This window comes from Anoplopoma fimbria, chromosome 23, assembly GCF_027596085.1.
Source record: "Anoplopoma fimbria isolate UVic2021 breed Golden Eagle Sablefish chromosome 23, Afim_UVic_2022, whole genome shotgun sequence".
Classification (NCBI taxonomy): domain Eukaryota; kingdom Metazoa; phylum Chordata; class Actinopteri; order Perciformes; family Anoplopomatidae; genus Anoplopoma; species Anoplopoma fimbria.
Window position 1 is genome coordinate 6,088,319 of NC_072471.1, and position 16,891 is coordinate 6,105,209.

General features: G+C 40.8%; 1 protein-coding gene across 1 annotated transcript in view; it reads left to right on the plus strand.

The window, feature by feature from the left end:
• The window catches only part of LOC129112268 (voltage-dependent calcium channel subunit alpha-2/delta-1-like), an 82,036-nt gene that overhangs the window by 26,385 nt on the left and 38,760 nt on the right, over positions 1 to 16,891 (plus strand). Inside the window, exons 4-6 of the mRNA XM_054624294.1 lie at positions 10,515 to 10,574; positions 14,465 to 14,500; positions 15,227 to 15,362. Coding sequence (XP_054480269.1) covers positions 10,515 to 10,574; positions 14,465 to 14,500; positions 15,227 to 15,362 — 232 coding nt within the window. The remainder of the gene's footprint in view (positions 1 to 10,514; positions 10,575 to 14,464; positions 14,501 to 15,226; positions 15,363 to 16,891) is intronic.

Genomic DNA, 16,891 nt, shown 5'->3' on the forward strand with positions numbered 1-16,891 from the left:
TTGCGTGTTTCGGCAACCAGGCTTCATTAGGTCCACCTCAGCTCCATCCAAGTTCCACCTCCTTGACCATTTTTTGATTAGGCTGGTAAAACGTCTCCAACTCATCAGCAACATAACCAACTTTACTGCTTCATGCTGACATTTGTCACTCCAGTGTGCATTGATGTATTTGTTGCAGCCTGCAACAGTATCAACATTGACCGCCACATGTTCAAAGCGTGTTCTTTCAGAAGGCGTGCCAGTTTGCCGCGGGCTAATGGCTTGGCTTCTGAAAGTGCTGCTTGCAGTGTTGACTCATCACCTGTTTGTGAAACTAGGGTGTGTGTCGGTTGTAACATTAGTAACATAACCCTAAACCCTAACCCCCAACCCCAACCCTAACCCTAACCCTAACCCTAACGGCTGTGGTGTAGTGGAGAGCAAGGTAGTTCTACAATCAGAAGGTCGGTGGTTCAATACCCGGCTTTGGCAGTCGATGTGTCCTTGGGCAAGACACTTAACCCCAAGTTGCTCCCGAAGGCTTGCCATCGGTGTGGACTGGATGTTGCATGAATGTTAGTTAGAGTCTGATGGTGGCACCTTGCATGGTAGCCTGTCATCAGTGTGTGAATGGGTGAATGATATGTAATATACTACTGATTGTAAGTCGCTTTGGATAAAAGCGTCTGCTAAATGACTGTAATGTAATGTAATTAGTATATCCAGCATCCAGGGGCAAAAGTAAATTGCAGTCCCGGAGCTGCGGCCTGTAAAGGAGATGCCGTGGATGCTTAACTCAGCCCCGCCCCCAATGCTGCACACAGCGGCGGTTGCTTGTTTATTAAAAGTTTATAATTTATATTGAACATGAATTGAGGCATGTCCAAATTGCACCAAATTCAACACTGCAGCGGTCTGCAGCAATACACTAGCCCATTTTGTCATCAGAAAGAGTGTCTAATCATGGGTTGCAATATCATTTTTTTTCTATACAAACACACACTAACACACATCATTTGCATGTCCTTGCAAAAGTAAAATCCTAACAGTCACTGCTTTTTTACATTAAAAAGCAAAGGATGAATAACACTTGCCAATGGCTGGTATCAAGATAGCCTAAAACTGGAGAGAGAGAACTGAGGTGTTGAAGCAAGGGGAAGGTTATTTTGTGTAGGTGCCTTCAAGGAACTCCCACTGATGCTTTGTACCCTCCCTGAGGGATGCTGGCTGTGGCGCCCTTCCAAGACGTACCCCAGACAGATTGCCTGCAAAGAAGAGAGTGGACTGACCTGCAGATTGGATGTTGTGATTAAAAAAAAAAAAACAGAGAGAAAGAGAATAAAAAGGAATAAGAGATGCCAAGATTCTATGCTTGACACATTTTTATTGATTGAAGTAAAACAAACAGACAAAAAAAGTGACCACCCAAGAGAGAAAGGGAGAGCATAAGGCTAAGGACTACAGATAAGACAGCTGAGGACTGGGCTATTTGAATATTGATTGCTGAGGTTATTTCAGGCCTTGGGATGCATTAGCGTTTTGGCAGCAGATCCAAAAAGGCTTTGGCTGCCCATCAGAGTCTCGAGCCACAAATGGTGGCCTTATTGGAAACAGAAACAACTGTTGTTTTCCAAACTTGGCTTCCTGTGTTGATTTGAATCACCCTCAGCGTGGCTCTACATTGTTAACGTAAACCAACTTATCTTAATTGCGAGTGGGACTTTGGCGTTGGTGTAGAGAGCCAGCTCTGAGTCAAGTCTTAATTGCTGAAGAGAAATATGGCCTACGCTACAATGGGAAGATGATAAACAAAATGTTTTGGGTCTCCTGTGTAGCTATTGCATGGGAGCTTACGCTATCCCCAGTGCATGGACCACAGATGCGGCAGGTTACCATGACACCCTGGTCGCTAAGCAACGTGGGCATCATAAACAGGATGAGAAGTGTTTCATTTCGGTAGTGAGGAATCTATCTTTCTCTCTCTCTCTCTTTGTCACCCTCTTTTACACTCAACCCTGGGCATCAAAATGAGAAGTATCCTCATTCAGCAATAAACACAAAATTCCCTCTCTAGTAGCAATTCGTGTTCATTAGATTATCTAAGAAGGATGAAAGCGAGGGCTCGAGCTTTTGAATAGAGCTCTTTTAAGTGTTGTGTTATGTAGTAGTGCGTAATTACAGAGGAGTCACTGATCTCCAGTGTCTGGAAGTGCGTTATTAAACCGGCACTGGATGACATGCTATGAGTCATTAGACACTGCTGTTGAAGCCCTAATCACAGAGTAGGCACACAGTGACACATACACGCACGAGCTCATGAGGCTCCTCACTCACGCGTTATTTCATTAAGGCGTACATTAAAGTGAAAATTGTTACACTTGTGCAATTCCCCCATGAGTGCAGAACCACTTGTGCTCAAAGATCATATGTTCTAATGACTTATGTGCTTTTTCCGTTGGCGTTCTGAAGAGAGCACATTATGCAATCTGTCACTTCACATAATGATGTCGTTTCTAAGGATATGCTGATTAAATTCATAATCTCCAAATCGCTGAATAAACAACATAAATTCTCTACTCATGTCCAGGCCAAGGGCTTATTATTGGCAGGTAATTATGCTGATTGTATCCCAGTCTACAGCGGGCCTCTCAGAGTAACTACCTTCTGTATGATTATTATTTGGAGTACAGACATTGACCTGTTACCTCCTTCAGTCAAACTGCATAGTGTAGTGGGAGACTGAAAAGAACTGCTATTGGAGCTCATAATCAATTATGGGATTCGGAAATATTTATGGAACACACACAGAAGGTAAACATGTCCCTTACATTTATTTTAATTTGGATTATTTTACTTAAATCACTGTATAATAATACTATATGTATTTATTATACGTGGTTATTATATTATATTTTATTTCATGATATTCTTTTTCTTTTCTATTATATATATATATTTTATAGCATTGTGTTCCAGTTGTATAATATTGCATATATTGCACATATACTATATAAAACTATATACTTTTAAATAGTACAATGTAAATATACACCAATTAAAGGTATTCATAGTTCCCATATCATGACAATATTTCTTTCTTACACTAATATTGTGTACTCTATGTATATATTTTCTATAGACCTATACATGTAGTTTCTCTAATTTGTTTTATCAATTTTCCATTGATTTCATTTAAATCTTTTTCAGTTTTCTCTGTGCTGTTGTAACTTGTTACTTGTGATTTATCTTATCTTGTATAATCATACTGAGTACTTTAATGCTGAGTGGTGCTGTCACACTTGAATTACTCTATGGTCTGCAATGGCTGACAAAAGGGCTGACTCCTCTATGTGTCAATCATAGATCCTTGATTTTACCTCCTATATCTGCTGTAAATCTCAGGTTGTCGTGCTTTGAGCCAAAGTTGCTGCTTTTTTGCTCTACAGTTGTGTGACAGTGGAGTTTATAACATATTTAAATATGATAAACTTAACCAGCAATGCTAAAGCTTATTGCAAAGTTTACCAACTCTTGAAAACATAAGAGCTTTTACAGGAAACCTTTGTTTGGGGTGATGTAATGTTGTGCAAACATAGTTCTGTACCTGTCTCCAAACACTATTAATATTTGATATACATAATGTTGCAGGAAATGTTGAATCAATCAGATAGAGATGTGTGTCTGATATTGGCCACCAGTGACTCATTATTCACCACTTCCTGAAGTGTGTGCTTTGTGTGTGGCTGCCTTTGTCAGCCCAGCTGTCGCACACTCTCTGTGTGTCCGCGGCTCCAGCTTGGTGTTTGTCATCTCTGTTTTCCTACATGAAACTTATCAGACATGCAGTATTTGCATACAGAGAAGGAGTCTACATTTAATGTGTCTAGCTCAAATTTCTCTCTCCCTCTTGTCATATTCAGTCCCATTCAGACACAGACAGCAGCAGCTGCATAATTAAAGTGTTGTTGTAGGAAGAGCAAAATGATAGTTGACATTCTTTTCTCGACTTTCTTTTTTTCTTAAGAATCTAGATTTCTTTCTTGTCTTTCTTGGCGTCTTGATACGTGAACAATAGCTCAGCGAGATGAGCACTGAAACTGAAACAAATCGGAGTGTGAAATGATTGCAGACATTTAAATCCACTCAAAACACTGTTGGCAAAACACTGTCTCACAGTGAAAGTGTGAGCTAAAGGAGGCAGCATCACACACTCTTCTGATTATTAGAGAAGGGGAATCCTTTAAGACATGGTGACAGTAAATCTGTGTGTTGGGTATAGGTGTGTGTATGAATGTGCAGAACCGCCATGTCAACTTTGCAGCTGGGAACAGCTGTAATTGGGAGTTGTTTGCAGCCAGCTGGCACACAGATAACATGCTCAGCTGGGAGTGTTTGCTGGAGGAGAGATGAGCTGTCAAACCAGCACACAGCAGTGGATAGTGGGACAAGCACCAGCCCCTGACAAGTGACTTCCTGCGAGGTTGGCGAGCACTGTTTCTTGTCCTTAAGACCAGGGTTGTGGTAAAGAAAGTAGGGTTCACTCGTCAACTTGCATGTACTAACTGTACTGTACAGTTGTTTTCTTTCTTGGGCAAACCTGCCTGAGTGTGTGTGTTTGTGTGAGTGCAAATGTATCTCTCTCTCTCTCTCTCTTTCTCTCTCTGCTTTTCTTTCTCACCACTCTCCTCCTGACTCCCTACAGGCTGAGCAGGATAGATCTGACTAAAGTGCTGCCAGTCACAACAGCAGATGCTCATGTTTCCTCAGCTCTCCCGTGCCTCCCTGCACATCAGTGAGATGGCAGGTGTGTGTGTGTGTGTGTGTGTGTGTGTGTGTGTGTGTGTGTGTGTGTGTGTGTGTGTGTGTGTGTGTGTGTGTGTGTGTGTGTGTGTGTGTGTGTGTGTGTGTGTGTGTGTGTGTGTGTGTGTGTGTGTGTGTGTGTGTTCCGTCCTGGCAGGACTTGATGCTCTAATCAGACTGCCAGGAACGGAACGTGTGTCAGAAAGGCAAGCGTGCATGTTTACACAGTACATCTCTGTGTGTTGCTTACAAGATGCAAAATTAGACGCGTTGCAGAGCTCGGTGTTTTTCTTACACCAGCGTTCTTAGATTGCAGACACAAAGGATGCTTCTGAACAGCTGAGTGTGATCTGTGTATTTTACAAGTATGTGTGTGAGGAAGCCGGTTGATCTAATGTATCAGTCCTTTCCACCCTCCCTCTCACCATCCCTTCAAACGCTACTCCGGCATTTAGGTATGAAGACTCATCTAAATAAGACAACGCTGTCCCCCATTATAACTCAAGTGAGAGCTGTGACTGATCACTGGAAACCCAGCACTCCCGCAAACACAAAGGTAGAAAGAATAAAACAGTGAGGAATTTGACATAATAAATCCAAAAAAGCTGCGTTCAAGAACAGCTGCTGGGTATGTTTTTGTCTCCACTGGGTTCATGTGTTTGTTTTATAGACTAATACACACATGGATCATACATGTTTGTGACATTCTTTCCTCTTTAATACGTACAGTGACGTTAAACTTCATACATACATGTTGATACAATTATCTTTGTGTTTTTACTACTAGTGTTTTTGGCTCATTTTGATAGGTACAGTAATGTGGTTTATATTTGTTTACACATTACATGTAGAAATCTCCTAGAAAACACATTTTTTGTAATAAAAAATCCTTCCATTTGGATCTCAATGTAGGAGATTTAAGGCATTTCAGTGGACGTGATTCATTTTCTCCAAACAGAAGACAATTGCACATATGCACACACTTATTCTATGCATGAGCATACAGTGGATTTATGGAGCTTAGGATATGAAGCAGTCACTTGCAGCTTTCTAAACAGTTTTTTTTTCCGCATTTGTTAATTGTTTTTTAATACGGCACAGTTTTCTTTCAGTCTGTCTCATTTCTAATACTTGATCATTTTAGTGCATGGACATTAATCCTCATATTCAGTTACAGGTACCCCAATGACTGCACATGTTAAGTGCATTTACCAACTGAGGAAACAGAAGGTTTCGCCCCCACCAGCAACTTAAAACAATTAGATGTGCCTGTGTTCTCCACACAAGAACTAAAACCACAAGCTGACTCTTTTATTCTTAGGCATGGAGTTACACAGCGTGAACCAGGCATACATCATCTCCATTATCTGTTCTGTAACTCCGCAATATGCGCTCATTAGTCTTTCTATAGCAGCTTCCTCATATCATAAAATTTATGCCAGCTCATTAGCAAGTCCATATTTTTGAAATGCTTATTAATTCTCATTTCTTACGGCACTTTCTATTGATAGGCTGTAGTTTTTTTGTGGATTTGTGTTGCATCCCAGTATCTCTGATGTATTATCTGTGTATGTGTACACATGGCACTTCCAGGTTTAAGATTGATTTGTCCGAGAGGGATATTTAGCTACCCACAAATATACACATTAAATATAAACAGCATACAAAATCTTCATGTATGCACCCATCCTAGATCACAACAGTGTCAGCATGGCAGATTGTTCAGGGCTGTTATTGCAGAAAGAACAAAGCTCCCGCTGAAGCAAGCTCTTCTTCATGTATGTGTTCTGTACCTCCGACCAGATGGTAGTAATGTGAAGTGTTTGTTTAATGGGTGATCGGTGTCATTTGTTAGTCTTCTGATGGCTTTGAGGTTCTATCTGATAGACTAGGTGTGGGAAGGCAGAGGCAGTGCATTTGATGCCGCTAAGTATGTTTTTCTTGGAGAGGCTCGTCATGGTGAATAAGCAGTGGGGACAGTACAGCGTGATGGGTTGGATTAATGTGTTTATCAAAACTGAGTTTGTTGATGTCAATGGTGAGTCTGAGATATGTGAAGATGCTCATCTGCTCAACTGTCTTGCCGCAGATGAAGGTGGGCTTCAGTCCAGTGTTAGGTGTGTTTGATGTGCTTATACTCATTTATTTTGTCTTGTTCACGTTCAGATGCAGGTAGTAGAAAGTGCACCCTTGGGTGAAGTGAGAAATGTAGTTTTGTATAGGAAGGGACTGAGGATAGAAAACCAGAGAGGCTTTGGTGTTGTTGATGATGGTTTGATCTCACTGCCTATTCTAACAGGGTACTTGTTAACCCAGTGGATGAGGAGTGGAGGGTGGTTGAGATGTTGAAGTTTCTTGATCAACTGAAGGCATTGGATTGTGTGGAAAGAACAGCCGAACAACAAAGAGGATGGAAGCGAAGATCCCTGTTGATCTGTGATGTTTTAGGAGGGAGGAGAGGACACATGCCACAGCATCCTCCGACCCCCGTTTGGCCCTATAGGCAAACTGATGGGAGTCCGACTGACAGGATGGTGTTCATGATCAGTTTATCCAGGCATTTCAGAGCTATTAGAGTGAGTGTGACCTGTCAGTAGTGGTTAGGTTCTTAGGTTTTGGTTGGGTTTTTTTTTTGGGGGGGGGGTATTGTCATGATGGTGTGTGTTTTCCGGAAGGTGTTTATTGATGCTGTCCTGTAGGATTCCCAGAAAATGAAGTGGTGGATGGGAGAGAGCTCCAAAGCAAAGAGTTTGAGCACCCGAGCAGGGATGCTATCTGGGCTTGCACCTGCCCAGCTGCAGTCATTCAGTGTGAATGGGGGGATGTGAAGGCTCATGAAAGGGGTACAATCAATGAAACACTGTAAATCCAACACCACCTTACGTGTTGGTAAGACCATACTGTGAGGCTGTGGCTTTAACATGAAAAAGCAGAGAAGTGGAAGAACTGCAGCAGCTCCTGACTTCTGGCTCTATGACCTCTTGGTCTGCTGTGAAGATTCTCTTTAATGATTTCCTCGGTGGTATAATGGATTTTCTCTAGATTCATACAGGACGTAATGTCTTTAATCCAGTGCGAGTGGGAAGGAGTTACAGAATCCTTCCATCTAAGAGAAATAGCCCCTCAGGCCAGTGAAGAAGTAACAGCCAACAAGTTTAGTTTTTCTTTGGCAAGTCCAGTCTGGAGCCAAAAATGGCACTCAAAGGATTTGGCTCGATTTGGTTTGGAGTACGTCTGAAAAAGTTTGAAAGACTTGTGTCCAAAACTCAAAAAAAGTTACTTTAAGTGAAAGTTAATCAACAACTCAAACAATGTATGCTGGGAACTCTAATCAACTACAGCAGCAGTCCCCAACCTTTTTTGCGACATGGACCGGTTTAATGTACGACAATATTTTCACGGACCGGCCTTCAAGGTCTGGCGGATAAACATGACGAAATACAATAATATGACCGGCATGAAAGAAATATAAAATGCAGAAAAAATACAAATCACCATAACGCTGAATCAGTGGGAGCAACGATACCGTCCCATCTGGGGGTAATGGGAGACAATGAAATGAAAATCCCTCACTGCGCTAGCTTGTGGGCTTACTTTTTGAGGTAACGTATCACGTGACCGAGACAAGCATCTCGACATGTGTCAAGAGGCACAGGCGGATGTAATTGGGAGAGAATCCGGTCATTTTTCAAAATAAAACATCTTTCAGACTCTGATAATAAATAAAAAGGAAATAATATAAGTATTTATTTTTTCTGTGCGGCCCGGTACCAAATGACCCGGGAGGTTGGGGACCACTGAACTACAGTAAATAAAGCTAATATACTGATCAAGTTTCTTTGGAAACTTGTATATTCATTCAACTCATCATTTCAAGTAGAAAGACTTCTAAGCCAGAGGAACTTACATTTAGATAATGACAAAGAATCCACATAGTGGAGCAAGCGCTCACAGCTCCATATAAAATGTGTATGAGTCTGAGGAAAATAGACTTGAAAAACATGTTGTAAAATACACTAAATAAATCAATGTCAGTGGGCCTGTGACCATAGCATCAGCTTTAATAGATTTAATAAACACACAACCCAATCTGTCTTTGCGCCAATAATGGCCTGACTGGAAACAAACAGTGTATTCCCATTAAGTCAAGGCAGCTGTGGAGCCATTGGCGTCTGCTAACTAAATCTGCAAAGGCTTTGTGTGTTTGTACATTGTGTTTGTGTTCTGAAGTAAAAAGACCACCATAACTGGCTGTCTAGAGCCAGATTCCTTACAAAAGAAAATATTTTGTGTTGATGCATGGAGATTCACGAACATAAAAAGCTAACATAGTGATAGAAGGGTGGATGACCAACTCACTACAAATATAGTTTAAATGCCCAATCATTTTTTTCCCTTAGGTGACTTATGCATTCAATAACAGAAAGATGTTTAGCATTTAAAACGCAGTGGAGCTTTTTTTTTCTTGCCTTAAACCACACACGCACCTATCTCTATTTCACCTTTGTCCTTTGCTGGTCACGAGGTCTCACCGTCTCTGACAGCTGCTGCAAAATCTCCCCCCTAATGAGACACAACTGAGAGGCTGTCGTGGTAACCGTGTTTCAGACCACAACAGTGTCAGCCCCCGGCATGCATTATGGGATGGCGTGGCGTAGAGGCACAACAAGTGATCTGAAGGTAGATAGAAAATGTTGCCGCTCGCCAATTGATTATGCAGTAAGGGGGGGGGCTGCTTTCTTTGAGAAAGAAGGAGCCGTGCACAAACAAGCGGCTAAAAAATGTTGTCACTCTCTCTGTGGAAATGTCTATTTTATGGACGACTAGATGTTTGAAGTCAATCAAGGTGATTGATGGTATTTTCCATTTTTTGTTCTCCCATGTCCCATGAATTGTTTATACTTTGTCTTAGTGTGAGGCTACAATGATATCAGGTGGTATAAGATCGGTAGTGCTTTTAAATGAGTGATTTTGAAATGGCCAACAAAGACGAATGTACAGCTGATGTCATATGTAATGTCTGACTTGACGCCCAAACACTGCCACTTATGTCCCAGTATGAGATTCACAGTCAGACTTTGCTCTGCCTCACTGATTCTTCCGATTGTCTTGTTTAATTTCATCCCAGAATTAATTCAATAATTCAATTTCTCAACCCCCTCCTCCTATCATTTCATAAATTAATTAGCTGCTTTAGCGCCATCAAGTCTCGGCTCCTTCTTAGTGACTTGAAACCCGTACTGCTGTTCGCATAAGCTGGAAGAGACGGATTTGATATTTCCCAGGGGAAATTAATAGTACAACGCATTTCTGGACAAGGTACAGATTAAAAGCTGGGCCCATTATAAACCCATTAACCCAGTCATTAGGACCAGATCTGGGAAAAGATGGAATAGGTGGGTGTCTAATTTTAGCGCAACACTGTGTTACAGCTAGTCGTAATTCATACCTACAGGTGCAGAGAGGAAAATAGGTATTTGCAGGTATATCCCTTGAACTCACTGATTCTCTCTAGCTGCCATGCTCATGGCTTTTAAAATCTCTAAATCAGCTAATGCAAACACTGCCATCCTTGGACAAAGTGTAAGTCTGAGCCAAAGCCATTATCATGATGTTGACAGTAATGTTGCCTCAGAGCCAAAAACTCTTTGCTTTTATGAGAATAATTACCATGGGCTAACATACTGTATTTCTCTCGCCTCCTACTCTCTCCTCCTCCCCCTCTCTTCTCTCAGAGGCTGGCAACAGAGGCGGAAAAGTTTCAAATGGAGCACTCGTGGAGGGACGACAGTGAGGTGAGTGAGCGGCTGGAGCCCTATCTACTACGTCCGTTAACACCGGCTGCATTACAACACAGATCAAGCACTGCCGCGAACTCCATAAGAGGAGCTGGGGGGAGGGAAGTGTTATTCATGACCCAATATGATTGTAATAATTGGATGGCAAATCTCATTACAATGACAGTTGTGCTGTAATGACTTAATAAAAGATTGAATTTCATTATTAAACATAATAGGCAGGAACAACTGTTGCATATGATGAGCAAACAGGCACACGGAACGTTGCACACTCTCTGATATTGACCATTAATCATACTATTAAGAATACATTGGAAGTGAATGTACAGAAAATAATATGAACACACTATTAATTTACTCATTTAATAACTTTGACCAATTGCAGATCCAGTGAATGCAGTGCCCCGTGCCACAATGGCAGCCTAGCATTACAGAGCAGCTCTCTCAGCTATTCACTGCCAGCGATGTTTGAGCTACGGCCGTTTCGTAATAGATGCAAATTGCAAATTTCCTCGCCTTGATTTGCAATGAGTAAAGCCTCACGCTGTTGGCAGCAATTTAACAAATGACAAATGATATTGAGTGAACATACTGTGCTGGGAGAACTTCAAAGAAATTCCACTTCGCCATTTAGCCTATTAACTTACAAAAAAAGATAAAAATCCTCAGTGTTGTTGCCAATACTTAATGATTCTTTTCCATTAAAAGTTCACATTATTCCACTTTTTTTGCACGCTGTGTCGCATAAAACGGGAGGAAATATCCTCTCTGGGGTCTGATTCATTTATCCGATATACTACGATTTGCACAAATGTAGTGAATTGATACTGACGTGTCCTCTGTTTGAACCTGTTACTGTTGTGACTGAATAATATGTTCTGAGGCTTTTTGTGGCTTTAGAGATTTGTATAATATTGATAGCGATAAGAGCTTTTGCAGAGTCTGACGCCTCTATGGATGACAAATTTCATCATTGCACAGCTCTAGTATTGTTGTTTTTCTATCAGCAAGAGAATGTGATGGCCTAGTATGTGTTCACTTCACATAACTTCACACATTGGGGTGTCAGCCTCAGACTAGTCTCTTACGCTCAGCTTTGCCCCACATGAACCTCTGGGAGCAAGTGTGTCTTTTTGTCTACTGTATATCAGACTTTTGTACGCTGTGCTTCTTTGTTTGTTTTTTACAAATCACAAAGACTCATTTTATGCTGGCTAATATATTCCAATAAATTATTTTAACACAGGATGTGGGCATCCTCTGAGGGATTTTATATTACATTTATATTATAATATATTTATATATATATAATAATGTGAAGCCACATATTCAGTGTGTAATGCGAGCTTCCAGAACGCCATTGTGAACTATTCTGAAGCTACCTTGGCTTTGACTCATTTTGAACAAAGATTTGAAAGAAAAGGTAAATCACAATAATACGTGCTTCACTTAGAATACTACATAGCTAATAAAACAACCACAGTTTAAAGCACAAAGTTAGCCCACAGAATGTATGGATTTGTGTCATAGTAAATAAGTGAAGTGCCAAGTGGAGCGGATGTGTGTGAGTTCATGCGCATGCGTTTGTTTTCTGTCACCTTTGATAACTGGGCCAATACTACTGGGCACCTCTCCCTGCTGACGTTAAACACTTAAAAGCTGTGGCTGGTGTGTGTCTGTTCAGTAATGTATTGACTTTGGCCCTATTTACAGTGTTCTTTAAAATACAAGCTGTATCCAGCTTCTCTAAACCGGTCAATTTGATTACATTGTGTTTAATTCTGTCTTTGTAATAGTTCTTGTTGTCTGTATTTTGATTTGATCTCCTTGTATGTTAAAGTGGGTTTGGAGGTGGCACTGTGGAAAATAAACATTGCAGATCAGTAAATGTGATACCTTAAAATCCATCTTAACTTTAGTTTGAGGGAAAAAAGGTTGACTTTTACAACTCCACTGTGCAGCTGCCATGGCATATTGAATAAATCATTAGGTTTTCACAAATCTATACATGAACTGCAGTTACACCTGGCAGAGACTGGATCCCAATACGTTAACAGGCGTCTTCTTATTCAGAATAAATACAGATCACACACACTCTGATTTGGAAGTACACCTCACACATACCACAACATGCTACATAAGTAATAGCATACATCATCTAATTACATCTCAACTCTTCCCTTCCACCTTTCACCCTCTTTCACACATGAAGTGTTCTTGCGTGCAGTAGCCTCCCCTGAGGGGTGCGGTTGGTGGTGTGACCTTAGTGTCAGTGTCACCTCTTGAGGTGGACATTGTCTGCAGTAACATGAGCTGACAGAGAACATCATGGGACGGTCTGCTGTTATCAGTGTGTATATTGTTGCTTGCATGTACATATTAGTGCTAGTTTTACTCCTGATATCACTAACTAAGGGTCAAAACAGCAAATCATAGAGCAGCTTACACAGTGTAATCGCTTATTGTGCACTAAATGCACACTATTTAAACTAAAGTAGTAGAGGTGGGAGGAGCTCCAGGAGTGGAAAGCGGGTGGTGGGAGTCAGTCAATAGTATAAAGCAGTGGTTCTCAAATGGGGGTACGTGTACCCTTGGGGGTACGTGAGATTTTAAAAAATATATTTAAAATTAGCATCCTTTCAAAAATCCTTTTAAAAATAGTTATTTAATAAATATTCAAGTGTAAGTTCATCAACTGAATTCAATGCAACAATGCAATTTTCAGTGTTTAACAAAATCAGACACTGATGGCAGAGCACTGTGTATTACATCTTTTTTTCAACCTAAAATGCTTTGCGCTAGTTAGGGGGTACTTGGCTGAAAAGATATTTCACAGGGGGTACATCACTGAAAAAAGGTTGAGAACCACTGGTATAAAGAGTACTGTCTAGACCTGTTCAATATGGCAAGTGCCCTGAGATAACTTCTGGTATGATTTGGCACTATATAATTATAAATGTAAAATGAACTGGCTCTGTGGCTTCAGGGCATTCTAATGTCAGCAGTAGCTATAGGTTAGCACGTTGGCGCCCTGCTATCCTGTGTACTGACAGGAAGCCCGGCAGTGTGAGAGCCAAACAACACCACTTACTTCACTGATCTTCAGTGTCAAACACACACTGCTGTCTTGCAAGGAAATATAGCAGGATTCAAATTCTATTAACAGTTGCAGTTGTGACAACAACAAAAAAAGAACAAATCTGATAGGTTTACTTACTTCATGGCATCTTTTAAGATTACATTTTTAAAGGAGCATCTTTAGAAGCTGTAACAGTCAGAAAGTCTGGCCATTAGTTTTGTTCCATTTGATCATTTTCATCCGAGATAAAGTACAATGTCTTGACCGACTTTTCCAAAGATGTAATCTTTTGAGCAAACTTGAATATGGATTCTTGTGGGAATTTAAGTCTCCTTTATTCCCAACAATGACGTAATAAGGGAAATGAAGCATAGGAGATACAGAATAGCTTGGTGGGATTTGATTCTCGATCAGGGTGGACAAATCTTGGCACCAATGTGGAGACTGTTACACTTAGTTGTGGATTTTAAGAGCGAATTACTAGCGTCTAGACATCTTGTCTTGGCTTCTCACCTTTCAGCAGTGATGTAGAAGTATTCTTGGGCGTACAAGGGTACACTGTGACATCACAGTTGGGTGACTCATATTTGAGGAACTGCAGTTTTTGGCACATTGGTTTTATATCTCAATATCGAAGGTTGCGAGTTGTCACTGATGTTGGTTGAGGTTTACAGAGTTAAACATTCTAACTTTCAATGGGAGGGGACAGTAAAATGCTGCTTTTCAGCATGGATTTAAGTCTTTTATCAAAGTGTATATTTTGACTCATTGCTAATCTGTTCCTGTTTGTGTTTCAATCTCTTTGCAGGTTGACAAAATCGTTTACTACAATGCCAAAGATGACGTAAGTTCAACTTCATCCCACTTTTTTAATATTCTGTCTGTGTAATTAAAGATGCAAATTGTCAAATAAAACACCACAAGCAACCCATATCCAGCCATCCAGAGAGCATTACCATGGCAACAAAACTGATTGGAAATTTTATTGATAGCCTGTAAGAATCTGTGAAAAGAAGTCACTGTATGTGTGTATGTAGGAATTACTGGTGTTATATCCATACTCAACTAAGATATGCATGCATGTTTAATCAGATTTCTTGGACTAGTACATGTTTTGGGCCCCTCACTCAGAAACACATGAGTATGCGTGAGACATTGAATGCCTCCCACGGCCTCAGACGTCATCTGTCTGCTCTCATACACAGGGATCAGCATCTAATTCCCCTCCACTATCCCAGTGGTAAAGAAACACACCCATAGCACACTAATGTCACTCTGCATTTGACTGACAACCCCTCTGCCCTTGCTCTCTTTCTCTCTGGATGCCTCGGTTTATGTTTCACTGCCTAAAACTTTTCAGTTTCTCAATATTTATCCGTCAGTAGTGACATTTCAGTGAATACTAACATTGACACCTTGTCATTCACCGTAACAAGACACTGCATATACAGTATGTTTTTACAAATGGAATGTCCACACACATGCACAGACCCCTCTTAAGACAGAAAATATTTTACAGGATGCTACTGAAACTAAAGGTTCTGTTGTTGTTTTTTTCCTCTTTGTGCAGCTTAATCAGACGGAAGAAGTAAAGGGAAGGAAGAACCGATATCTTCCAGATGATTTCGAGATAGACCCCGACTTCAAACGACTCGTCTCGTACAACACCACCGCCGTCCACATCCCTACGGATATATATGAAGGCTGTAAGTTGAAACCCAAAGTCACATGCATTGCAGGAAAAATGCACTGTCTTTCTCATATCGTCCACACATCCTTCTTTAATAAATATTAATACATAGCAACCACCACCTCCCACCTCTCTCTCTTCATCCCTGTCATCACTATGTCCAGTATCTACAGTGCATTCCCATGATGCAGAGCTCAGCCCTCCGGCACTGTCTGTAGTGTGGACAGTTCCCCACCAAGGCTAGGCCATTCTAGTCTATATATAACCCAGATGCCAGTAACCCAACAACCCAATGGCCAGCACATTCTAGCCCCCTCTTTACCCTGGTCACCAGCTGCTCCCTTCACTCCCGTTCACGGCTAACCGGCTGACCTTTCTTGGACAGTTGAACAAGAGCATTTTACCTCGGCCAATGATGGCTCTTTTTGTGGGTGATTTGCACTTGGATTAAGTTTTTCTCAGTTATTTTGGCATGTTTATCACACACTGACATTGAAGCTTTTCTTTTGGCACTACTCCTCTCACTTTTCTAACTTGCCTAAGTGTCTTGGATATTATTTTCATCATATAAACATAGTGTTGTGCATAGTTGGCTACAAGGATGGCATTGTCGGTCCACTGCTTTGGTCCAGACTCATGGATTGCAGTAAAAATCTCTACAGACATTCATGGTCCCCAGGAGATTTATCTTAATGACTTTGATCATTCCGTCAATTTTCCTCTTAACACAACTGTTGATGATTCTATTTTTTAAGTGAAATGTCTTCTGTTGGGTATTGTGCCAAGGCATTTTGGTACAGATATCCATGGTGCCCAGAGGATGAACCATAATGACTTTAGTGATTCCCTGTATTTCATTTACAGCCACCAATAAGTCAAAATCTTCCCTTAACAAGTGAAATATATAAAAAAAAATGGATTGCCAATACCTGGAAAACTAATGATATTCTCAATTAAATCAGCTGTACTTTTAAAAAACCTGTTGAGGGAGATCAGACTAGTCTCATTTAAATAAATGTATCATGTTTATCCGATTACTTATTTTTGCTACTCCCCTTGCCTCCCTTACTGCTGGCACTATTTGGTATGATCACCCTTCTCTCACATCAAGCTGATCAAAAGTGAATACCGTACAGAGCTATAACTTCATGGAGATAGTCCATCACTCCCTTCTGGAGCCTCTCCCAGCAGTCAACTAGGCAGGAAAACACACCGACAGACCACCAGTCAAACTAGATTTGGTTTACAGTAATTCAATCTGCTATAATAAAGAATGTTAACCCAATGTGGCCCGCCTTAAACCCTTTTGGACATAATAGAGTCATCAGGATCCGAATAATTGGAGTTTAATCCGTTATGCTTGCAGAGTGTCAAATGTGAAACAGACATTACTGTAAAACTGATGTTAGCATTAGGTAATTGATGCAATGCCATGACACACACACGGACATAAGGATGCAGACATATCTTGATACACACAGAAGCATACAGGTCATGTTCTCATACCAGACATCCACTATATAACAGCAACAAGAGGACATAGAC